The sequence below is a fragment of the Trachypithecus francoisi genome, unplaced genomic scaffold (genome assembly GCF_009764315.1).
Source record: "Trachypithecus francoisi isolate TF-2019V2 unplaced genomic scaffold, Tfra_2.0 Lachesis_group4, whole genome shotgun sequence".
Classification (NCBI taxonomy): Eukaryota; Metazoa; Chordata; class Mammalia; order Primates; family Cercopithecidae; genus Trachypithecus; species Trachypithecus francoisi.
In genome coordinates this window covers 55585059-55612274 of record NW_022681469.1, presented here as the reverse complement: position 1 = coordinate 55612274, position 27216 = coordinate 55585059, and the positions used below count along the sequence as shown (strand labels likewise).

General features: G+C 37.2%; 2 protein-coding genes across 3 annotated transcripts in view; one reads left to right on the top strand and one right to left on the bottom strand.

Moving 5' to 3' along the window:
- Positions 1-27216, bottom strand: part of ORC5 (origin recognition complex subunit 5) — an 80776-nt gene that overhangs the window by 580 nt on the left and 52980 nt on the right. For both annotated transcript variants that reach the window (XM_033192824.1, XM_033192825.1), the window contains exon 13: positions 10353-10465. In XM_033192824.1, the coding sequence (XP_033048715.1) occupies positions 10353-10465 (113 nt within the window). The remainder of the gene's footprint in view (positions 1-10352; positions 10466-27216) is intronic.
- LOC117072527 (translation machinery-associated protein 7-like) lies at positions 8859-9261 on the top strand. Its single transcript, XM_033192827.1, has one exon. It carries the CDS (start codon positions 8914-8916, stop codon positions 9106-9108), a length of 195 nt encoding a protein of 64 aa, XP_033048718.1. The 5' UTR covers positions 8859-8913; the 3' UTR covers positions 9109-9261.

The following is a 27216-nucleotide window of genomic DNA, read 5'->3' as shown; positions in this document are numbered from 1 at the left end:
GCATTCTCACCCCTAGATTGCTCAGCTTTGTATGATTCTGGAAAGCACATGCAAAATAATTCACGACTAATGCTAAAAATCCTATAGTACTATTAAATGCACCCTGGTAGGACTGACCTTAATTCTTTAAAATGTTATTACGAACACAATTTTTTAAAGTTTTTTGCCATGCACAAAGTTTGCCTTTCTCAAAAAAAAAGTAAACAAAGCTAGAGCGATTCAACATTCTGTACTTCAATTGTACTACAGAAAGTTTAGACTTCATTTGAAAGCTATTTGCTTTTGTCTAATATCCAGAATAAAGTAATTAGAGATTCAAAAGTATTCAAATCTTCTTTGCTTCTGAACATTGTTTATCTTCCGAGACACCTGTTTTATCATTACATAATGCATAGCTCATCTGTCCTCATTTGTAGTTTTCATTCTTTTCAGTCTTTTAACGCTGGCTGACCTGTGTGTGTATTGTAACTAAATCTGTATGATCCAAGAACACGATACAACAAACAGACGATGTGAATGTATATTTTTGTACTCTGATGGCAGGCAGAATAAAATAGCAGAGAGAGACATATAATTATTCTCCTTTCACCAAACTCATTCTTCACTATAAATATTCAGACTTGGAGGTTTATTATTTGAATAAATGGTCAAAATAATTGGATATAATGATCTAGCAATAAGTATAAAATTAAAGCCTTAAGTATTCAATTCTGCAAAAATAATCATCCATGTGAGAACAGCCTTTTAGAGATTCACTAATTGCATGCTCTTATTTATTAAACCATCATCAATTAATGTTTTTGTCTATCATTTTGCAATATACTTTCTAAAAAAGTTTCTAAGCAAATGACTGACATATCAAATATTTTTCAAAATGTGGAATGGGGAACTATAGATACTGCTTATGAAAACACATTTAAAAATAGCTAAAAAGAGATGCTATGGCTATTGTGGTACCTAATATTGGACTGAAGAATACCTTGCTTCATTGTAATAGTGTCTCTCTGAAGAATACTAAGCCTTTCCAAATGGTATAAAAATACTGCCAAACAATCCTGTAGAACTAAAAATAGTTAAAAAAAAATCTTATGCATAAAGATGCAAAAAGTATGGTTATTAAATCATAATGTTATTTTATATGTTTTTCTTTCATTCAACTCTAGAAACACCCAAATTTATGGGCTCCAAAGGACTTTTGACACATGATTTTTTTTGTTTGTTTTTGAGATGGAGTCTTGCTCTGTTGCCCAGGCTGGAGTGCAGTAGCGTGATCTCGGCTCACTGCAACCTCCGCCTCCATGGTTCAAGCAATTCTCCTGCCTCAGCCTCCCAAGTAGCTGGAACTACAGGCATGTGCCAACCTGCCTGGCTAATTTTTGTAGTTTTAGTAGAGATGGAGTTTCACCATGTTGGCCAGGCTGGTCTCGAACTCCTGACCTCAGGTGATCTGCCCGCCTTGGCCTCCCAAAGTGCTGGGATTACAAGCATGAGCCACCGCGCCCGGCCAACCCATGATTTTTTAAAAATCATGATACTGATTGAAAAGATCTTATTTAGAGGACCATAGAAAGGAAATGAACAGACTACTTTTAACCACGGACAAAAAAGGCAAGTGGTATTTGTACATCTCTCCAGGCACATTTCTCCACAATGACTTTGAGTCTTAGGTTATAAACCTAAACTGATACAGTAAAATGGACTTAATGTTGTGTTGCTGTTTTTTTTTTTTTTTTTTGCCTGGACTTGGGTGAAAATGAAATTTTTGAAGCAGGTAAGATTAAAACAACTTAAATTCCAATACTAGGAGAATCCATAAATTACAATACGTTATTTGATGAAATATTATACAGCCATACAAAATGATCAATATGAAGATATACCAGCAATATTAAGGGAGAAAGGGAGAAGAAAGAATTGCAAATAAGTTGTAAAGGCTGCAGAGAAATGTTTGTCTAATGGACTAGTACTAGAAGAGAGCACAAACAAATGAAAATATTGTGATGTTTGCAGGACTTCTCTATTTTTTGAGAAATCTATTTGTGTTACTATAGCATTAGCATAGTTTGTACAATAAAAGTAATAATAGAACAGATTTAACAGAATGAATGGAGTGACTTAAAAACACTAAGCAACTTAAATGTTCATAAAACTTTCACTATATTCCCTTTCTGTGCTTGTCGGTGGTAAGTATTCATGCAAACTGAATCACACAGTAAGAGTTTTAGATTAAAAAAATAAATCAATCAGGAATTGAATATAAGATCACTCCTTTAAGAAACATTTACTTCCCAAGATGTGTCCCTACCTCTACCATTCCTTCACCCCCAATATAAATATGTAACTTGCTATTTGATCTCACATATATTATTTTAAGACATGGCAGAATTTGTTAGAATAACCACAGGGGCAACATAAAAAAATATGCCACACATCCCAAAGTTAACTTTGTGCTTTAAAGTACTTGAAGACAGACAATCCTCTTTAAAGAAAGGTATAACTTACAAGAGAACTGCGTGATTTGCATGGATGTTCCCTGGCTTTCCATCGCCACAGATGTATATTAGAGTCATGTAAGTACAATTTTAAACTTTGGATAACTTTCAATATACTATGGGAGATTCTTCCACAGAACATAAATTAATTATTTGCTCAAGTAACCAGCTGGAAAGAAATATAGTAAACACAAATAGTGTGGTGGCAATTTTCCTAGGAGTAATTCTTTTTTTTTTTTTTTTTTTTTTTTTGAGACGGAGTCTTGCTCTGTCGCCCAGGCTGGAGTGCAGTGGCCGGATCTCAGCTCACTGCAAGCTCCGCCTCCCAGGTTCATGCCATTCTCCTGCCTCAACCTCCCGAGTAGCTGGGACTACAGGCGCCCGCCACTTCGCCCAGCTAATTTTGTGTATTTTTTAGTAGAGACGGGGTTTCACCATGTTAGCCAGGATGGTCTCGATCTCCTGACCTCGTGATCCGCCCGTCTCGGCCTCCCAAAGTGCTGGGATTACAGGCTTGAGCCACCGCCCCCCGCCCCTAGGAGTAATTCTTAAATCAGAATTTAGAATACGTTAATACAAGTTAATTATATGGCATATATTTAAGGATTTAATTTTGCCTTTATCCCTCTATTTCATTTTGTTGATTCATTAAAATATTTTCTTTTAGGATACTATTTTGTTTCCTTTTACTTTTGTGGGCAGTTTGAGTTTGAGTTTTTTTAAAATTTTTTTTTCTGACAACTTGCGACCATAAAACTTTAAGTTGTAACCTCAATTTATCTTATAGTGCCTTCCCACTGACTGTGGAAGAAAAACAATTGAAAATGTGTAACTACCATTCACATTAAGAACAATCCAAGAACAATATTTAGTAAGCTTCTCAGTCATCTGTTATCTGCCTTCTCTCATACTCTATCTCCAAATTCTATGTTCCCTTTCTAGAATCAGCTTCCTACAGCTTCTCTGTCTAAACCTTTCCGCTGTAGTCTCTATATCCTCTATCTCTTCAAGGAATGGTTAATTTTCCCCTTCCAGGCTTAACTGAAACTGGGCTCCCTGCAAAGGACATAGTCTTTTCTTCAGCTCCTTCCAATGAATGTTTAACTCTCTACTGTACCCTCAGACAGTTCTGTCAGGTGGGGCTGGTGTCCTGTGCAAAAAGCTCTGCTACTCTGAGATTAAGACCATTCTGCTCACCATTCCCATCTTCTCTGTCGCTATCCCTTAGCCACTGAGTAATTTAGCATACAGTTCAGTCTTCCTTTCCAACCCAAGTCCTGCGTCAGCCTAGTGACTTCACTATATATTTCTTACCTCCAATAACCTTTTCTACTCTCATAATCACACTCAGAAATGCTCTACTTCTAAAGAAATAAATTCAGACATTCTACCTTATGATCCCCAATTTCTTCCTTTTTTGCTATCTGGAACATGTTGGGACAATCAGTTCACAAATGCTTTCATTTTTTCCTGATCTACAAACATTAACTGAGTATCTATGTGCTAGGCACTGAACTACTAGCCCCTGACTGGCTTTACTTCCTTCCTGGCCTTCCTAGCTTAGACTCCATGATTCATCAGGTCATGTGGTTACTTGCTGGAATCCACTGAACTTACCTGGCAAAACCCCAATACGATGTGATTTCAATTATAATTATTAGCTGTCCCAGTCTCTAGCATATGGATTGGTGTTGGAGAACACCACAAGTCTCACAGATTGGTGCCATTGTAAATTCAAGGTCAAGAACCTCAACACTCCCAACAAACTGCTTTCCTTTCAACAGTTTCTTCCATTCCCTCCCCATGGCAGCTATTTCAAATGTTTCAGATTTCTCTAAACTGCTACTACTTCTGCCCTTAGTCTCAATTTTGTCTCCTCCTTCTCAGAGAAAATAGAAGTCATCAGATCAGAACTCCCTCAACTTTTTGCCACTAAACCTCCAAATTCAGCTCCATCAGAATCCATCTTTTTCTCTTGTTATAATGCAAGATCTGCTCTCTCATCCAGGGCTCTTGCAACTCAAATTCTAAATCCCATGCTTATATAACATTTCAGTAAATGCGTGCTTTAAATTAATCTTTCTTGCTTTTGTATCATTAACTCTCCTTATCTGTCCTTTCCTGTCAGCATTTAAATATGCTCAAATCTTTAAAAAATAAATAATAACCCTCTCTCAACCATACAACCCCTTTAGCAGTTATAATCCTCTCTCTCGGCCAGACACAGTGGCTGATGCCTGTAAACCTAGCACTTTGGGAGGCTGAAGCCGGTGGATCACCTGAGGTCAGGGGTTTGAGACAAGCCTGGCCAACATGGCAAAACCCCATCTCTACTAAAAATACAAAAATTATCTGGGCGTTGTAGCACGCAACTGTAATCCCAGCTACTCAGGAGGCTGAGGCAGGAGAATCACTTGAACCTTGGAGGCAGAGGTTGCAGTGAGCGGAGATCATGCCACTGCACTCCAGCCTGGGTGACAGAGTGAGATTCTGTCTCAAAAAAAAAAAAAAAAAAAAGGGAAAAAAAATCCTCTCTCTCCTTTATAGCAAATAAATAAATAAATAAATAAATCCTAGAATATAGGCTAATAAAAATAGGATATAGCTATGTTATATTTGTTGCTGTATCTCCCCAAAGCCTACCACAGTGTTTTGTTTATAATGGGCAACACAACAAATGTTAAATAAATGAATGAAAAACATTCTCTCTCTTTGCTACATCTACTTTCTCATAAGTACTACAATATGACTTCTACTTCATCATACTACTGAAAGTGTTCTGGATAAAGCTACAAATGACTGCTTTATCAGTAAATCAGAGAATTCTGCTTGATTTCTTGGTGACAATTGACTTTTGACCATTACTCCCTTCCCTTATAGTTTCCTAGTTTTCCTTTATATACAACTTTATATGAACTGTTATATGCACTTAAGCTCACATCATGAGTTATTTTCTCATGTTACTATCCTTCAAAAGTGTGATTTTCAGTAACTGTATAAAAATACATGATGCTATTGATTGACTGCCATTTTAGACATTTAGGTTATATCCTGTGATCCTTATTATCTCATTTGTTCTCTGCCACAGGTGTTTGGAATGAGGCCAACCTTCCTTTTTTTGGTAACTATCCTTAGGACTTCCTCTCCCATCAAGCCTTGATTTGGAATGAGACTGTCTCTGAGCTTCCTTCTTGCTGTCCCCCAAAACAAATTCATATGGTTTCCCTTCATCTGAATTTTTACTGCTAATCACTGTAGGAAAACATGCAATATTTATTTAGTACATACTAAGTTTAAAGCACTGTGCTAGGTTTGAGGATAAAGCAGTGATAGACATAAACACAGTCTGCTTTGAGCTTATGAGCTTATATTCTAGAAAGAAAGATGAACTCTAATTATTCAATTATTTAAGTAAAACTTGTTAAGTATAATGAAGAACAAAATGAGAACTTCCAAATTGTGTGTGTGTGGGGGGGGGGGGGGGTATGGGGCGGGGATGATGATGGTGGCCGTGGTATTTGTGAGAAGGTGTCTTTAAGGAGCAGGCATTTAAACTGAAATCTAAAGGTTATGTAGCAGTTAGCTAGGTGAAGGAGAAAAGAAGCTGGAAAATGCTGTATATACAAGGATGGGAAGCAGAATGGTGAATATAAAAAATGGAAAAAAGCCACAGTGGTTAAAGTGCAGATACTGAGGAAAGAAGGTATATGTGCTAGATGGGGCTAGGCACAGGTAGGAGCCAGATCTTTGGGCCTTGTAAGTTACTTAAAAGATTCTGTTATTTATCTCAAGAGCTATGAGAAACTACTAAATTTTTTTAAGGAGCAGGGTGACATTAAATTTTTGTAAAATCATTCTGGCTACAGCATGGATAACAAATTATAAGAGGATAAGAGTAGACAGAAGATCAATTAGACTGCTAGAGAAGAGATGATGGTGGCTTGATCTAGAGTGATAAAAGTATCATGATAACAAGTGAATGCAATTGAGACAAATAAGAGGGGCTTTGTAAGCTCAATAGGCCAAATGGTTGAATATGACGAGTTGGGGAGAGAAAGATGTCAAGAAGGACTCTCAAATTTCAGGCCTGGGCAACAGAGCAGACTGCAGTGCTTATCACTGAAATAAGAAACACTGGAGGAAAGCCAGATATTTCACTTTTTGTTGGCGGGTTGAAGCAGAGGTTAGAATTCCTAAGTTCGGTTTTGGAAATGTATTAATATAGCTGGGAAACAATAATAAAGGTCAAGAATATTATAAAAAATAGATCTGGTCTTTAAAAATAGTGACATTATTAATACACAGATGATTGTCGAAGTCACGGGTGTGGCTCAAGTTGCCTAGGGAAGAAAAAGTAGTATGAGAAAAGAGCCTAGGGCCAAGCCTCAAGGAACAGCTATATTTAAAGGTCAGGTGGTAAAGATAACCTTTGTTAGTAAAAACAACCAAAGAATAAGGAGGAACACCAGAATACTGTGGAATCATGTCTAAGAGAAGAGAGTTTTAAGAAAGACAGAGTAGCCAACAGTGTTAGGTGCCACTGAGAGGACAAACAGCCGAGACTAACAGAGGTTCCCGGATAGTGGAGGAGATGGAATTCAGAGCATAGGTAGAAGAATCCACCTTAGGAAGAGGAAACCCATCCTGCTGAAAAAGGAAAGTAAGAGAAGATGGCCACCAGCACAGGTAGCTCAATTCTCAATTGATGGTTTCAACCTTGTTCTGTGAAACAGAGTGAAGACTGAACAGAATGAACACAGACATTAGAATTTGTGGTTTAAACAGAGTCAAGAATTTAGGTGGAGGCTGGGCACGGTGGCTTATGCCTGTAATCCCAGCATTTTGGGAAGCTGATGCAGGCAGATCAACTTGAGGTCAGGAGTTCAAGACCAGCCTGGCCAACATGGTGAAACTCTGTCTCTGCTAAAAATTAGCCAGGAATGGTGGTGTGTGCCTGTGATCCCAGCCACATGGGAGGCTGAAGCAGGAGAATCGCTTGAACCTGGGAGGCAGAGGTTGCAGTGAGCCAAGATCGCACCACTGTACTCCAGCCTGGGCGACGGAGCCAGAAACTCCATCTAAAAAAAGAAAAAAAAAAAAAAAAATTCAGGTAGAAAGGAAGTCTGGATACCAGGTGCCCTATTATTTCAACACATGAAGTGGAATGGCTGGGGAGACAAAAATCAGTCTTAAGGAGAATAGGGAAACAGAGCCAGGTTGCATGGGTCTCAAGGAAGTCCCCATTTTTATAAGAAGTTGGGGGCAGTAACAGTCTGGAAGTGGCAACAGAAAGGATGGCACTGAAATGACCTCCAGCCCTGAGGGATTAGGGTTTGAGAAAATACATCGCTACAACTAGAGATAAGTCCAGGGGAAGCAGCATCCCAAAGAAGGAATCAGGTTTTAGCTAAGGCAATGAGGAAGACTATTAGAAGAATGGGGCACATGGGAGGGAGGGAAAGAATGAAAGGTAAAGTCAGCAGAAAAGAAGTACAAAACACGGGGATGAGAGAATGGAAGAGGGCAGGTGTGGGGAGGAGCGGGTGCTCATTCTACGGATATTGCCCATGGGAAGTAGGGAACAGTAAAGAAAACAAAAGAAAGTTACAGAGTCCCCAAGTTCCATGCCAAGATTCCAGGTCTAAAGTTCTTGCTTGCAAGGTGGTAAATGAAAGTGCATGTCTCTGGATGTGTTTAGCATCCATCACTGTGATGCTCTGCACTAAAGGAACGTCAAATTAGGTCTGATTGAATGGAGATTCACTATATTTGGAACCCACAAACTTCTGTTTTGCATATGATTATGTTGGGGCACAACCTAACACATTCAGAGTAATAATAAAATCCTTGAAATAAATAGGCTTCCCTCCAAATTTATGCCTTGGATAGAGGCTCTTAGATACAGAAGTTCCAATATAATGGCTTTTTAAAAGGAAATAATTGCTTTGTGATCATACTTAACACACTAAAAAATAAGTTTCTGCTCAATTTTCTGTGTAAAAGTTTGCCTGGTTTTATTAAAATGAAACATTAAAACCCTTGACTTCATGTTTTAGAGCCTATATGCCACAAAAATGTGGTAAATACCTGCATCATATTATCACAGAACTCAAAAACATTTTTTTGTAGATGGGGGGTCTCACTACGTTGTGGCTCGTCTTGAACTTCTGGCCTCAAGCAATCCTCCCACCTCAGCCTCCCAAACTGTTGGGAATACAGGTGTGAGCCATCGCACCTGGCCATTCATTCACTAATTTATTATTTATTTATTTTTCAGAGCCCTTTTAATTCAGAAGAGGCTTCAGGGAGAAGCTGCCAACCTATGGACTTCAGAATCTCAAGAAGCTGTAAAATTAATCATCAGAGGGGGGAAGATGCGCCGTTTCCGGTGGCAGGGTCTGGGGAAGGGGCGGCAGGCGCCATGTCCGGCTGTGAAGGTGGCAAGAAGAAGCCACTGAAACAGCCTAAGAAGCAGGCCAAGGAGATGGACAAGGAAAAGAAGGCTTTCAAGCAGAAACAAAAAGAGGAGCAGAAGAAACTCGAGGAGCTAAAAGCGAAGGCCGCAGGGAAGGGGCCCTTGGCCACAGGTGGAATTAAGAAATCTGGCAAAAAGTAAGCTGTTCCTTGTACCTGAGGAGATGGTGACCCTTTATTTCATCCTTATTTAAACGTCTATATTCCCTGCCATAACATTTTTTGCCACCTAAAGCTGGAATTAAGTGTTGTCTTGGAGCTGTTGTACATTTAAGAATAAACTTTTGTCAAAAAAGAAAAAAAAAATTAATCATCAGAGGAGATCTGCAAATCTATACTGATATCAAGCACTGTTTTAGGCTGAAAAAAATAATGTCTCATGCCTATATACTGTTAATTTTGAAATATATGTAAATACTTTCATGACTAATTTTTAAAGGATGCTAAAATGGAATCTTCATATTCAAAAAGATTAGGAACACACTGTCTATGGAATGCCCTGTTCAACCTGCCAGTCTACACACTCATCACCTCTTCCATTACAGTCCTGACAGACTGTTATCCAGCTGCAACCGTATGATGAAGTCACTTATTCATATAAATGGTTTGAACATTTTCCATAGCACTAAGTACACCTCTTTGTAAGGAAACTCGTATTTTTAGACAGCTTTCATTTTGACAAATATACTTTCTTCCCCAGAATTTCTAACACTCTAGAATTACTCAGAATTAGTTTCATCCATTTTGCACATGACAGACCCCTGAAATACTTAAGACAGTTCACATGTCCTTCCTAAGGCTTTTCTCTCACACTCTGTCCTTCAGTCAGGGACGTGACACAATTCCTCATTCTACCACTCTCCTCGTGCCCCTTCAGCATGTATCCATTTGTCTCTCTGAAAACTCTAAACACAGCACAGCACACCAGATTTGATCTGCCTGTGACAACACACAATAGAATGATTATGTCCCCTGACCTAGACACTATATTTCTATCAGTGTTACCTAAGTCAGGATTTTTAAAGCCTTGTAGTCAGCTAAAAAATTTAGGACTTAAGTCAGCTTTCTCCCATCTTATTTCAATACAAGAGAGTTTTCTGTAGCCAACTGTCCATTAAATCTTACCTTGCTACTATGGGATCATTTATTCCAGCCTATTAAGGTCTTTCAGAATCTTGATGTTTGTTCTCTAACATATTAGCTATTTCTCCCAATTATATGTCATTTGTAAATTTGAGAAAGTTCATTCTATAGTAGCGGTTATTCATTCTTGGCACTTAAATACATGATTTTCTCATGTTTAAATGTCATGACTAATGACATTACATTAGGAAAACACTAATTTTTATATTTAGTATCTCATTTACATAATTGAAGACATTTTACCTTGCAATAGCTCTGATGAAGTCTAGAGACACTGTGCATTTATATTTTGGTCCATCAAGCTGATCGTCATGGCCAACCAGGGTTAACAGCTGAAGGGTCACTAGAGAGGTAATCTAAAAGAGAACATTTTTATAAGAAACTGTTTTAATAAGATTATGTAATACTTTTGTTTCTGAAACATCTTACAGTCTGATAAAGATACATAACTGAATCACAAAAAACGTCTGCAAAGAAAATGACTACTTTGCAATCTGTAAACACAAATTTGTACATGTTTACTAGTCTGACAACTAGGACTAGTTGTCAGAGTCCTCGTTTTTTTTTTTTTTTTTTTTTTTAGAGATATGGTCTCGCTCTGTTACCCAGGCTACAGTGCCATGGCTTGATCACAGTTCATTGGAGTTTCAAATTCCTGGGCTCAAGTGGTCCTCTCAACTCAGCCTTCCCCAGTGGCTGGGACTACAGGCACATGCCCACCACACCTAATTTTTTTAGTGTTTTGTAGAGACAGGGTCTCACTGTGTTGTCCTGGCTGGTCTTGAACTCCTGGCTTTGTGATTCTCCTGCCTTGGCCTCCCAAAGGGTCGGTGATACAGGAGGGGAAGGCAGGGAAGTGCTGGGTAGAGAAGGGCGTGGTCCCTGGCTAGTGCTCCACCAAGTCTGTGCCCACAGACCTAGGTAAGGACTGGCATTTCAGTTGTCGTGCCTAAATGTTACATTTTCCAAGACCACCCTGGCCGCGGCTGGACATTAAGAGGAATACACCAGTGGAAGAACACACAAGCGGCTGGACAGCGAGAGGAACATACCCGGCAGACATCTGCAGATGCCAGCAGGCCACCTATGGTGAGACGACACAGAGTTTGGCCAAGAACGGCTAGACTTCAGGGGAAAACCACCTTCCCACTCTATCCCCCTTCGGTCTCCCCATCCATCTGCTGAGAGCTACTTCCACTATTCAATAAAACCCCACACCCATTCTCCAAGCCCACATTTGATCTGATTTTTCGGTACACCAAGGCAAGAACTCGGGATACAGAAAGCCCTCTCTCCTTCCGATACGGCAGAGGGTCTAATTGAGCTAACTAACACAAGCCACCTACAGATGGCAAAACTAAAAAAGCACACTGTAACACACGCCTACTGGGGCTTCAGGAGCTGTAAGCATTCATCCCTAGATGCTGCCGTGGGGTCGGAGCTCCACAACCTGTCCGTGAGCGTGCTCCCATTAGAGGTTTGAGCAGCAGGACACTGAACAGGTGAGCCACTACCCCTGTGAGGGAGACAAGGGAACTTTTCCTGTTTCACTGGGATTACTGGTGTGAGTCACTGCACTCAGCCCAACCAAGAGTCCTAGTTTAACAACTGATTCAAACAATCAGTCCTTAAGAATTCTACTAGAGACAGCTTTGTTTCATTAGTGACTCAGACACATGACTGCCAAACCTTTAAAAGCTGCAAATAAAGCACATTCCTTCTCTAAACATTTTACAGAATTTCTATCTAAATAACTCAGAATACAAAATCTATACTCCTTTGGGAATAAAACAATTATAATATGGATTTAGGCCTTTTTAAGAGTTGGGTAGCTGGTTAGATAAAAGATAAGAAATACATCCTTCAGAACTGGGCTTAGTCTTGGTTTAAAACTTTCTTTTTTTTTTTTTTTTTTTTCTGAGGCAAGGTCTCACTCCATTATCCATGCTGGATTGCAGTGGCACAATCATGGCTCACTGCAGCCTCAACCTCCCCAGACTCAAGTGATCCTCCCACAGCAGGCTCCTGAGTAGCTGGTAGTATAGGCACATGCCACCACACCCAGCTAATTTTTTGTACTTGTAGACATGGGTTTTTGCCATGTTGCCCAGGCTGCTCTTGAGCTCCTGGGCTCAACTGATGCACCTACCTAGCCTCCAAAGTGTTGAGATTACAGACGTGAGCCACCGCACCCAACCATTGCTTTAAAACTTACTGCTGATCATGTACTCAGGAAAACATCAGAAGGATTATTAGTAAAAGCAAAAGTGCATTTTGATAGGTCAAAATTAAAGTACAAAATCACTTAACATTCATAAGGCCAACTAAAATATTAAGTTCTCTGAAATCTAAGAAAGGAAGCTGATCCAAGAACTGAAATTCTTTGAGCGCCCATTGTCTTCTAATTTCTTATTTTTATCTCCCATAGGCCAGCAGGAAAAAGAGCCAGCAATGGCAGTAAGATAACATTTGGAGACTTAGTTACCTGTAACTGTTCAGTGGCAATATGAATAAGAGTTTTAGGTTACGCTATCTGTAATACCTAATCATAAGTCTTAGGAATTAAAATGGTCACTTAATTTGGGACTAATACTTTACAGATGCTAAGTAAACATCCTATGAATAATAAAAACACTAATAGCAGTAATAATTTGCTTGGTACTAAGTACTCTATACACACTATCTCATGTTATTCCTCATTACCCTCTCATGTCCACAAGGTGACATTATTATACTTTTTTTTTTTAATAGATGAGCTTTAGAGATCTTAAGTAACTTTCCCCATATTCCAGATCTACTGGCTTAGCAAGAATTCAGGAATCCATGATCATCTTACTATACTACATTTCCCATTACCATTTTGAAGGAAAAATTGTCATGCAGTATTCAGTCTGCGATTACTTTACTAACAAATCCAAGGGTGAACAGATAATAAATATGTCATATAGAGTATCTTATGTAGAGAAAATCCTATATTCAGTAAATATGAAACATTATTTCAACTGGAAAAGCAATTTATATTAATACATCAAAATACAAAGCTCTGCATTCAAAAGGCTAAGACTTTAATTTCTAATTCAGTATCAATAATTAGGTTACATCTTGAAATATCTTTTATAAATATTCTGTGTGTGTGTTGAAAAGAATATGTATTTTGCAACTGTTATGTGCTTTGTTACATGTCTATTGCTTTGTTACATATATGTCTATTATACAAGACACGTATGTAATAGACATTATTTGTATGGTTAAATCTTACATACACCATTTTTAAAATCTGCCTGATCAAAACTGACAGCGGTATTAAAATTCTTCTGTTATCACAGAATCTTTTTTTGCTTTGTATTTTTTAAGCTACGTTACTAGGTAACGTACATACAGATATAAATTACGTTTTGTTGACAAACCTTTTCAATATAATAACCCTTTTTTCTCCAGTAATGTCTTAGCTTACGATGTTATTTTTTTCTAATCTTAATATAGCTATATTAGCATTCCTTTATGTGCTCTGCCTTTTTCTTACATTACTTTTCATGATTCTACTTTCAAGGTTCATGTTTTCTCAATTTAAACCAGTTCTCATGTAAATAACATATAGTGGGATTTTGTTTTTATAGTCACTCTGACAACTTTTACCTTTCATTAGGACCATAGACTCCATTTGTTTTTAATATAGCTAACGATTTTCTAAACTTTTTTTCTACCTTTATATTGACCTATTTGTCCTTCCTTTCCTTTTTCTCATTCCTTTCTTACCTTTTGTTGTAATTATATTTTCTTATCTCTTTTTACTTTTACTACCTTGTAAGTAGTTCTATAGTCCTTTTAATTCGAATGTCCATTTTGATTTCTTTTTTGGCTCTTCTGCTAGTTTGGAAGTCCTCCTTTATTTCCAACTTACAGAGTTTTTCCAGTTTTTTGTTTTGTTTTTGGGGGATCACAGAAGGTGATCTGCATACTAGCAATCCTCTGAAATTTGTTGAGGCAGCTAGGTTCTCTGGGAGGAAAGAAGGGTGCATAGGAACCTGGGTGTCACTGTGATAGACTGAAAAGGATCATGGTGGCCACCCTGTCTGTTATGCCCACCAGGCCCCTTCTTGCTTTATTCCAAGAATGTCTCCAGTTGATGATGACAGAGCACAGAGCATGCCCAACATGTGGGATGACTTACCCCAGGCAAATGAGGTGTGGGGTAACAAGAGTTTTTTTCTCTTACTTATTAAGGTATCTACATAATATCCTACATTTTGCCTCTTAGCCTGCAAAGTCTAAAATATTTACTATGTATCCCTTTACTGAAAAGGTTTGCTGACCTCTGCATTAGAAGACTGCTAGATTCACATTGTTAATTTAACCAACATTAAAACTAAGATGTTTAGTAACTTGCTCAAAGTGATAATTACTGGATGGTGCCAGAAACTCACTTGACTAGAACTTAAATCTCCTAACTCCAACTCCAAAACTTTTTAAAAACATGCCTAAGCTGTGATCACAGCTAAGAGAGTGTACATCTAACAGATGTATTATACTCTTGCCTGAAAAGAGTGTGTTCTAAAAGAATTAGGATGATCTGCAAAATAGTCAGAGGGAGAATTCAATAGAATAAACCCAATAGTATGCCTCTAGTACTAAGATGCAAGATTCTTTGCCCATTAACTTAGAAATCTGGTATATGCTACAAGTTTGCATCCACCGTAGAGGTGTAGCTGTCTGGCTGTCACTTAAGGTATTAAGATCATCCAATTATCTCACTCCCACTCTCACCACTGGGCCCATTTGGATTCCATACTTAATCTTCTAATTTCGGAAGAGAGAGAACAGTTTAAGAGAAAAAAAGCATTCAAAGTTAGTAAGATCTATCTTTGCCACTTGCTAGCAGTAGACTTCAGACTGGTCAGTTAAACAATGTGGACCTCAATTTTCAAAACTAAAAATCATCATAATAATCTTTCAGCCACACAGGGATGTTCTAAATATTTATAACTATGAATGAGCACGAAGAACTGTTAGAATAAATGCTTTCAGTAAAATTTCAGAATACAAAAATCAACAAACATGTCTATACACTTACAATGAACTATCAAAAAAGAAAATTTTTAAAAATCTAATTTACAACAGCATCAAAAAGAATAAAATATGTAAGAATAAATTTAATCAAGAAGGTGAATTATTTATACACTAAAAGCTAAAAAAATTGATGAAAGAAATTCAAGAAGACACAAATAAGTGAAAAGATACCTGTGTTCAAGGACTGGAAGAATTATTATTATTAAAATATCCATACTACCCAATGCAATCTACAGATTCAATGCAATCCCCATGAAAATTCCAGTAGCATTTTTCACAGCTGGAGGTATCACAATTCCTGATTTCAAAGTATATTATTAATACAAAACTATAGTAATCAAAACAGTATGGTAATGGCATAAAAAGGGACACACAGATCCACAGAACAGAAAGTCCAGAAATAAAACCACACATATAAGGTCAATTAATCTTTAACAAGGGTACCAAAAATATACTATGGGAAAAGGATAGTCTCTTCAATAAATGGTATTGGAAATATTGGATATCCACATGCACAAAAAATAAAAATGAACTCTTATCTTACACCATTCACAAAAATTAATTCAAATGGACTAAACAGTTAAATGTAAGACATGAAACAATAAAATTCCTAAAAGTAAACATAGAGAAAAAAGTTTCCTGACATTAGTCTTGGCAATGATTTTTTTGGATAGGCTGCCAAAAGCACAGGAAACAAAAGCAAAAATAAACAAATGAGACTACATCAAACTTAACAGCTTCTTCACAGCAAAGGAAACAACCAATAAAATGACAAGGCAATCTACAGAATGGGAGAAAAAAAAATAAGGCACATCAAATGGCATAAACAAGATAACAGAAACAAAATTATATTAGCAATTGCATTAAAAGTAAACGAAATGCTTCAAATAAAAAGACTGAAAAAATCAAACTGCATTTTGTTTTAAAAAGATACATATAAAATGGAAGCATATGTGAAAGTTAAAGGTCAAGGACAAAACTGAGATATGTCACACAAATTCTAATAAAAAGAACAATGATGAAAATATGTTAAACACCAGACAAAACAGACATGAAATGAGGTTTAAAGAAAGGTTCACTTAATAATGATAAAATGCAGGCCCTGAGCTCATATCTCTTACAAGATTAACTGCTTGAGACCTTTATTATGAAGAGAAGAGACACAGAACAGGATGGACAGCCAAGGGATCCAGAAGTCTTCTGGGGAGAGTAAGTATTGCTAAAACCCAAGACAAGACAAATTCCATAGCCTTCCCAGTTTGGAAACAGGTAGAAATCTGTAATAGACAGTAGACCTGAAATTTTAATGAATAGGAAGATATGTAGTAAAGAGTGAACACAGTCTTCTATTGCTAAGTATATTAACTTCAACCCTTTCTATTTTTCTGTGAGGGATTCATTTGCTAAAATAGGTTAGTAACAGCTATTTGAAAAATCATGCATTGAACTCTATTATTAAAGGCAGTTCTCCTTAGTACTTTTTTTAATACAGAAGAAAACATTAATTACCTTGTACTTTGCCACTGACATTTCCTTATAATATTTCTCATAACTGATACTTTCTTGTTAATTCAAACACTCACATATTTAGATTCTTTAATTGAAACTGTACGCTAAATTACTTTTTCCACAATTTTTTCAAAGAAAAACAAAAAATCTGTCTTTAATATAGTTAAGTTAGGGTCTTAAGAATATTTTCAGATGCCTTACAGTTTGTTACTTTTAGCACATTAGTTATAACAAATGTCCAAAGGCAGAAAGTTGGAACAAACAGGTCCTTGAAGTCACTTTCAGTTCTACCAGGATTCCATGGCTAAATTAATCATGTAAATTGTGCAAAGGATATAATATCACTTCAGCTGAAGATGTAGCAGCTAAAAGGCACTTTCAGAATATTAATAAGATGACTGATCAGTTTTTTTATGGGTAGGGCTAATTTAGGAAAAGCTAATACATTAAAAGAACTAAACCTAAAAAAAGCAATTAAATTAGAATGTGATTTTTTCACATTAAAAACTCATTTCAGTCTTTTGTTGACTTTATTATATGAAAATCACTGAAAAACTCAACATAAAAATATTCATATACATAAATTGTATACAAATATACAAACAATAGATATTCAGGAGAATATCTATTACATAAAGCAGTGAACAGGCCAGGCGTAGTGGCTCACACCTGTAATTCCAGCACTTTGGGAGGTGGAGGCAGAGGCAGGTCGATCACTTGAGGCCAGGAGTTTTAGATCAGCCTGGTCAACATGGTGAAACCCCATCTCTCCAGCATGGGTGACAGAGCAAGACTCTGTCTCAAAAAAAAAAAAAAAAATAGGCCAGGCGCGGTGGCTCAAGCCCGTAATCCCAGCACTTTGGGAGGCCGAGGCGGGTGGATCACGAGGTCAGGAGATCGAGACCATCCTGGCTAACACGGTGAAACCCCGTCTCTACTAAGAAATACAAAAAACTAGCCGGGCGAGGTGGCGGGCGCCTGTAGTCCCAGCTACTCGGGAGGCTGAGGCAGGAGAATGGCGTAAGTCCCAGCTACTCCGGGAGGCGGAGCTTGCAGTGAGCCGAGATCCGGCCACTGCACTCCAGTCTGGGCGACAGAGCGAGACTCCGCCTCAAAATAAGATAAAATAAAATAAAAAAAATAATAAAATGGAGTGAACAAATGTACCAAATATTTAAAGGTACTTTCCCAGTTTATTAAAATTTTGCTAGAGTAAAATTGAAAACAAAATCAAGCACAAAGATTAATTAGTGGAGTCAACATTTTGAATCTCAAACGTATTAGTTTATTAACTTACTAAATGAAAACTTATGGAAAAATACATATAAAACTTTAAAAATTATTTCTATACATGCATAAATAGCAGAATATTCACCTTCCTCTCTATTATCCAATCCTTAAATTAGATAATTTTTATTTCCAACCACATATCCATGAAACTCTTAAGGACTTACTCTAGGTACTGTGCATTTAAAAATAAGGCTGGGCGCAGTGGCTCACACCTGTAATCCCAGCACACTGGGAGGCTGAGGCAGGCAGATTATCTGAGCTCAGGAGTTCGAGACCAGCCTGGCCAACAGGGCAAAATCCTGTGTTTACTAAAAATACAAAAAATTAGCCGGTCGTGGTGGCATGTGCCTGTAATCCCGGCTATTCAGGAGGTTGAGGCAGGAGAATCGCTTGAACTTGGGAGGTGGAGGTTGCAGTGAGCCAAGATCATGCCACTGTACTCCACCCTGGGCAACAGAACGAGACTCTGTCTCATAAATAAATAATGAATAGGATCAGAAAAAATATTTATTTACTTCCTTGCTCCACTTTAAATGTTCATGACAATATGATGAACTCAAATCTCCAGGCTAGTATTAATACCTACATAGTCTGATATGGTCAGCGTGGACCTGACAAAAAGTCTCTAGACAGTGAGTACTCAGATTCATCGTGGTGTCTCAGTTTCATGTGCATGAATGTATATGTATAAATAAGGGAGAGGTGGGGCAGACCCTTTCCCATCTAACTGCCTGAGACCTGTACTATAAAGGAAAAAGACACAGAACAGGATGGGCAACCAAGGGATACAGGGGTCTTTGGGGGAGAGTAAATATTGCTGAAAGCCAAGATAAGACAAATAGCCTTCTTAGTTTGGAAACTTGTAGAAATCCATAATGAGAGTACGCCTGACAATTTTAATGAATGGGAAGATACGCAGAAAAGAGTTAACATAGTCTTCTATGGCTAAGTATATTAACTTTGACCCTTTTTATTCAGTGACACATCTGTGACTTAGAGAAAAGAGATACACAACAGTCATTCCTGTTGTTAGGTCCCCGAATGCAGGGAGTGATTTACACAAAGTCTCTAGTTCCAGCATGGAATAATGAATTGAAATACTTTGCAGTAAATAAATTAATGATTTAGAAGGATTTAATCTCTGTTGGAAAAAAAGCTCTGTAAATAATAATGGTAAAACATTCTGTAATCTTTCTTCAGCACTAATTTACAGAAGGCTTCTTGTTCAATTGAGCTTTGAATTACCATGGAACACATTTCAAGAACAAACATGAACAAACAGCCTAGACAGAGGGTTAGAAAAAAGATAAATACAGAAGAATTTCCCACCCAGACAGGATGATGCATAGATTCATATTTGTTATTCTTTCCTGCTAAGTACAACTATAAATCCTGGAAATAATATAAGAGGCGACCAAAAGAGGACTCTGAAAGGTAGAAAGAAGTAGGTGGGCTGCTTACTGACCCTAGGGCTACAGAAACAATATAGAGGGCGGGAGTCTTAGAATTCCCCACCCAAGAGCGAAAGGTGAACCAAGCCCAGCACTTCCCAATTCACAACTGAGCAACAAAAGGCTACCCAGGTAGGCTCATTCCTCCCCTGGATTAAAGAGGAATCCTGACAAAAGAACTGGCAATTCTATATCTAGCAAAACTGTCCTTCATGAATAAAGTGGAAATAAAGACATGCTCGAACTAGGTAAAACTAGAGAATTTGTCACTAGCAGTTGATCTTCAAAGAAGAGCAAAAGGAAGTTCTTCAAACAAAAGAAAATAATAAAAGTGAAAGAACGAACAGTGGAAACAGCAGATTTCTGGATAAATACAAGAGAATATCTCCTCATGAGTTTTCTAAATCACATTTGATTAAACATTTTAACACCTTCTGATACACAAGACAGTATCTGAAAAAGTGGGAAAGTAAAAGGAATGGTAGTATGGTTTCCATACTTCACTTCAAGTGGTAAAACACATATGCTATATAAAACTAAGCAGGCAATTACCGTATTACCCTGCAATTGCATTTATGCATTTATCCCAGAGAACTGTATGTTCACATAAAAACCAGTACATAATTGTTCCTAACAGCTTTAATTGTAGTAGCCAAAAAACGGGAAAGAACCCAGATGTCCTCCAACAGGTGAATGGTTAAACAAACTGTGGTACATCTACACCATAGAATACTCCTCAGTAATTAAAAGGAATGAACTATTAATACATGCAAAATTTGGGATGAATCTGAGGAATTATCCTGACTCAAAAAAGTTAATTCCCAAGTATTAGATACTATATGATTATGCTTAAACAAATTCTTGAAATGACAAGATTCTAGAGATAGCAATTAGCAGTTAACAGGAACTGGGGAAGGCGAGGGAGAGAGGAAGGTATGGTCATCAATGAGTAACACGGAGAATCTTTGTGATAATGGAACCAGTCTTGACTGTGGTGGTGAATTAACAAAATTATACACAGGATAAAATTTCATATAACCAAATACATATAGATGTACACAAAAGAATACATATAGAAGTAGGGAAATCTGAATGAGCTCCATAGATTGCATTAATGTTAATTTCCTGGTTGTGATATTTTACTATAGCTTTGCCAGATGTTACCATTGTGGGGAACCAGTAAAGGACACAAAGGAAGACAGAGTACATATTATGTTTTACAACTGTGTGTGAATCCATAATTATCTCAAAAAAGCTTAATTAAAAAATAAAACACTAATAACATACTCAAAATATAGACGACTTTGAGAAATGCCTTTTAAACTGTCAGAATAAATTTTATCTCAAAATGTTTTAAGCAGCTATGAAGCTACAAAAATCTACTTATAAAAATAAAAACACTTTTTAACCCTTATTTGTAAGGATTTTTAAATCTTTCCTACTTAAAGGCAGATGATTAGTTATGACTTGGGGCTCAGATTCAAGGAAGATTTGTAGCTACTGGTTTCATGCTGTGAGTCCATAAAGGTCCTTACAAAGTTGCCACAAACCTGTGACTAGTAAAACTTACTACTTCCTCTACAGCAAAGGAAGATTATAGCAAAAGTATTACTATACAAATCCCAACCTGAGTGTTCTATTTTTCCAAATTCTTACTTTATATATTTTTTGATGATAAAAGTTGTTTTTATTTGTTTTGGGGCTATAAAAGCCAACTGCACTTCAAATGTATTAAAAATAAAATTTTCAACATAAAAATAATTGCACAATAAAATTCTGAGCTTGCCCATCAGGACTTGAAACTTTGGAGATCAATACCTCACTTAACAGATGAGGAAAGAGACATCATAAAAGGACAATTGGCATTATCAGTCCCTAGTCAGTCACCCACACAAATGAATGTTCCCAAATATTTAATCCACAAGTCCCAATGAAAAATAATACAACACATATGTCGTGCTAAAGGTTTACTAGAAAACATTTTAGAGCTGTAACAACAAATTTTAAATTAAGCACTCGTTTTAAGAATACTTAACATATTAAAAACATTTAGATAAAATAATACTTCACATTGGGTGCTGATGATTAGAAAATGGTTTGTCTCTTTAGTTTAATTAGATCCCATTTGTCAATTTTGGCTTTTGCTGCCGTTGCTTTTGGTGTTTTAGACATGAAGTCCTTGCCCATGCCTATGTCCTGAATGGTACTACCTAGGTTTTCTTCTAGGGTTTTTATGGTATTAGGTCTAACATTTAAGTCTCTAATCCATCTTGAATTAATCTTTGTATAACGAGTAAGGAAAGGATCCAGTTTCAGCTTTCTACTTATGGCTAGCCAATTTTCCCAGCACCATTTATTAAATAGGGAATCCTTTCCCCATTTCTTGTTTCTCTCAGGTTTGTCAAAGATCAGATGGCTGTAGATGTGTGGTATTATTTCTGAGGACTCTGTTCTGTTCCATTGGTCTATATCTCTGTTTTGGTACCAGTACCATGCTGTTTTGGTGACTGTAGCCTTGTAGTATAGTTTGAAGTCAGGTAGTGTGACGCCTCCAGCTTTGTCCTTTTGACTTACGATTGTCTTGGCAATGCGAGCTCTTTTTTGGTTCCATATGAACCTTAAAGCAGTTTTTTCCAATTCTGTGAAGAAAGTCATTGGTAGCTTGATGGGGATGGCATTGAATCTATAAATCACCTTGGGCAGTATGGCCATTTTCACGATATTGATTCTTCCTATCCATGAGCATGGTATGTTCTTCCATTTGTTTGTGTCCTCTTTGATTTCACTGAGCAGTGGTTTGTAGTTCTCCTTGAAGAGGTCCTTTACATCTCTTGTAAGCTGGATTCCTAGGTATTTTATTCTCTTTGAAGCAATTGTGAATGGAAGTTCATTCCTGATTTGGCTCTCTGCTTGTCTGTTACTGGTGTATAAGAATGCTTGTGATTTTTGCACATTAATTTTGTATCCTGAGACTTTGCTGAAGTTGCTTATCAGCTTAAGGAGATTTTGGGCTGAGATAATGGGGTTTTCTAAATATACAATCATGTCATCTGCAAACAGGGACAATTTGACTTCTTCTTTCCTAACTGAATACCCTTGATTTCTTTCTCTTGCCTGATTGCCCTAGCCAGAACTTCCAACACTATGTTGAATAGGAGTGGTGAGAGAGGGCATCCCTGTCTTGTGCCAGTTTTCAAAGGAATTTTTCCAGTTTTTGCCCATTCAGTATGATATTAGCTGTGGGTTTGTCATAAATAGCTCTTATTATTTTGAGGTACGTTCCATCAATACCGAATTTATTGAGCGTTTTTAGCATGAAGGGCTGTTGAATTTTGTCACAAGCCTTTTCTGCATCTATTGAGATAATCATGTGGTTCTTGTCTTTGGTTCTGTTTACATGCTGGATTACGTTTATTGATTTGCAAATGTTGAACCAGCCTTGCATCCCAGGGATGAAGCCCACTTGATCATGGTGGATAAGCTTTTTGATGTGCTGCTGAATCCGGTTTGCCAGTATTTTATTGAGGATTTTTGCATCGATGAGCTTCTGCACAGCAAAAGAAACTACCATCAGAGTGAACAGGCAACCTACAGAATGGGAGAAAATTTTTGCAATCCACTCATCTGACAAAGGGCTAATATCCAGAATTTACAAAGAACTCAAACAAATATACAAGAAAAAAACAAACAACCCCATCAAAAAGTGGGCAAAGGATATGAACAGACATTTCTCAAAAGAAGACATCCATACAGCCAACAGACACATGAAAAAATGCTCATCATCACTGGCCATCAGAGAAATGTAAATCAAAACCACAATGAGATACCATCTCACACCAGTTAGAATGGCAATCATTAAAAAGTCAGGAAACAACAGGTGCTGGAGAGGATGTGGAGAAATAGGAACACTTTTACACTGTTGGTGGGATTGTAAACTAGTTCAACCATTATGGAAAATAGTATGTCAATTCCTCAAAGATCTAGAACTAGATGTACCATATGACCCAGCAATCCCACTACTGGGTATATACCCAAAGGATTATAAATCATGCTGCTATAAAGACACATGTACACGTATATTTATTGCGGCACTATTCACAATAGCAAAGACTTGGAATCAACCCAAATGTCCACCTGTGATAGACTGGATTAAGAAAATGTGGCACATATACACCATGGAATACTATGCAGCCATAAAAAAGGATAAGTTTGCATCCTTTGCAGGGACATGGATGCAGCTGGAAACCATCATTCTTAGCAAACTATCACAAGAACAGAAAACCAAACACCGCATGTTCTCACTCATAGGTGGGAACTGAACAATGAGATCACTTGGACTCGGGAAGGGGAACATCACACACCGGGGCCTATCATGGGGAGGGGGGAGGGGGGAGGGATTGCATTGGGAGTTATACATGATATAAATGATGAATTGATGGGTGCTGACGAGTTGATGGGTGCAGCACACCAACATGGCACAAGTATACATATGTAACAAACCTGCACGTTATGCACATGTACCCTAGAACTTAAAGTATAATAAATAAATAAATAAATAAATAAAAGAAAATGGTTTGCCAAGACTACTGCTACTGTGAATAAAGAACCCCAGTATGAGTCTATGTGCTTTTATCTTTTCTTCTGCTGTTTTTCAAAATTCCTGAGAACGACACCTATGTGTTTTGGCATTCACTCCTTCCTTCAGGTTCTAGCAGAGGATATGGACAAAACTTGAGGGGCAGGGGTCAGGGAAAGACAGCTATAGGAACTAATTAGTACTATTAATGACCATGGTAATTAGTGGTATATGGACTGGAATTTATTATTGTATCCAGGCTTTATGACAGACATTGTGCATCCTCAGTTCTCACAAAAATCCTCCCATGATTACTATAAATAAATCTCTCTTTTCCAGATGAGGATACCACATCAGAGAGGTTAGTAAATTGCTCAAGGTCACGAAGCTAACAATGGTTAAGAACAGCACTGGGTTTGAATACTATCTGAATCCAAAGCCCATATTCCTTATACTACCCCAAACAAGGAGCTGTAGAATACAAAGAGATAATTTTGTTGGAAGAGATTAGGAAAGCTTTATGGAAGAAGGAAATGACAACTCCAGCTTGCATTCTATAGTGAAGGCGATACCTATTAGTATGCTGGAGAAGAAGGAAACCCAGGAGAGCAGGCAACGCAAGTAAAACAGAGAAAAAGCTTTAAATGAAATTGTAGCAATAAGGACAAAGAAGTATCTCAATACAGTATAGGCAAACGTCCTGCCAGAGGGATATAGAATAACCTTGAGAAGTAACAATGAACAATACTGTGAACAAAATTGTTAGATGTGTGAGTTTGATGTCACAAAAGTGAAACATTAATGTGGAATTGATTTAACCTAATGACAGGTTAATTTTTCATAAGTCAGATTATATATTACATTAAACATTAAATTGCTGTTTTTAAGGTTTAACTTTTAAAAGGTAAATATTGCCCAAGGATGGTGGCTCACAACTGTAACCTTAGCACTTGGGGAGGCCGAGGCAGGCGGATCACTTGAGGTCAGGAGTTCAAGACCAGCCTGGCCAACATGGTGAAACCCCAGGTCTATTAAAAATACAAAAATTAGCTGGGTGTGGTGGTGCATGCCTGTAGTCCCAGCTACTTGGGAGGCTGAAGCAGGAGAATCGCTTGAACCTGGGAGACAGAGGTTGTAGTGAGCAGATTGTGCCATTGCACTCCCACCTGGGCAACAGAGTAAGACTCTGTCTCAAAAAAAAAAAAAAAAAAAGTAAATTTAAGGTTGGGGGAAAGCATGATCTCTTAAATTCAGAAATTTTTAGATTACATTGAAGATGGTATCCCAAAGCAGTTTCTTTACAAAAACATTCACAACTACAACTCATAAAATACTAAAATACATTAAAAGCAAGGGTAATGAAAAGGTCCTTTTCTGAAACCCTAGAACCATTTTCAAGCAAAGTCATCTTAATTATTTAGGTAAATTTAAATTTTGTGGGAAAATTATAACTCCCTTTCTGGGTTTCTACACCCTATGAAGATATATTCTATTGTCAGTAATGTTCAGATTTTAGGGGATTATATACTGCTTTCCACAGCTGCTTTTCTTGTCCATTTTGTCAAACTCAAAGTCAAATGAATAAAAAAGGAGCTTAGGGAGTGGGTTCTCTTTTTCAAAGTCAGGATTTAGATTTCATGTTAGAAAATACAGAACAAAGTTTTGTTTTTGGTTTTAAAAAATTGTATTAAAAGTCAGTGGTTTTACTACTAAGGTTTTAGTCATGTTTTCCACTGATGTTTTTCCTCAAAATAAAAATTGTTATTTTGTCCTCCTCAGTTTAAACAAATCCCCTAAAAATCTGAAGCATCCTGTTATCAAAGAGAATAGTACTTCCCTAGCTTTCACACATTAGCAGCATTCTGACACTGCTTAACGTATGTTATTTCACCTTAGCTTAAAATAATCAATCTATCTGACTCAAAAGCCACAGTATATATTCCTTTTCCTTTGACTAGGTCTTACGTTGTGACTGAGGCATTCACAAAGAAAAATGAAAAATGAAAATCTCTTTATGTGTACAATATTTGTAGATTTACATCTTAAATGGGGTTATATGATATTTGTTTAATCTTTGCTCTGTGTACTATTTTGTCCTTTGTTCTCATCTGTGTAGGGGATGAGCTGATTATTTATGTCATAACAATAGGAGTTCATGTACCACAGTGAGGATTTTTTTTCCTTAATCTGAGAGGCAGCCACTAACAAGCTTCAGCTGGAAATGCTTGATGTAAAAACAGTGTGAACCTGTTCTTGGGCTAATAAACTGTTCTTTCTGCCAACAAAAGAAAATCAATTTACAACTGTAATTAATTTTTAACATGCTCATTATTTTTATACGTTCACAGGTTGTTATATGTCCACTGACTTATGAAATATCCTATCCTGCTTGTCCTGGAGTAGCTTAACAATCTGAAACATACTAAATTATTTAAATAAATGAACTTAACACATGAAATGTCAGTGTATGAGTTCCACACAACCCAACAAGCACCACATTTGATCTGAATTCAGGAGACTTGACAGTTCATGGCATATATCAAGAGAGCTCAACTGACATTTTTACACACACAAAGCAGAGGTGGTAAATGCAGCACAGGGCAGAAATAGGCAAATAACATCAAAGCAGTTCAACTTTAAATCACCACCATGATTTTTCATTTCAAAAAAAACAAAAAAAAGGAGAATGGTTTGCTAGTCTTCAAATAGGCTCAGATAAACAAAAAGTAGCATGTATGTTTATACATAGAGCAACTGAAGATAAAGCCTCTAATCTCTGGAACTTTTTAGCATGCAAACTGACTGCAAATCTTTAGCAACCACCAAGACCATAACTACATGTAAGGAGAATGGGAGGTTATTCAGTGAATGACTCTCATGTTCATGGATGGCATTGTGCAAGACATACAAAAATGAACAGACATCGTCTATGCCCTCAAACATCAGGGTAGTTGGAGACAAACACATCAAATGGAAATGACATAAAATGACTGCTATGTTAGTATTATAATATGCATAAACATAATTATCTGATTGTAGAGAAGAAAATGAACTAAAAGGGAGGGAGGCAAAGTGCAGCTTCATTGAGAAATGACATTTGGGAGATGGACCATGATGCGTAAAAAGAGAGCTTGATAGTTGTAAGGGGAGAGTATATGCAACAATATAATTTAAAGTGAGTGTGTTTTCAGGGAGGAAACAGCTTATTGTGAAT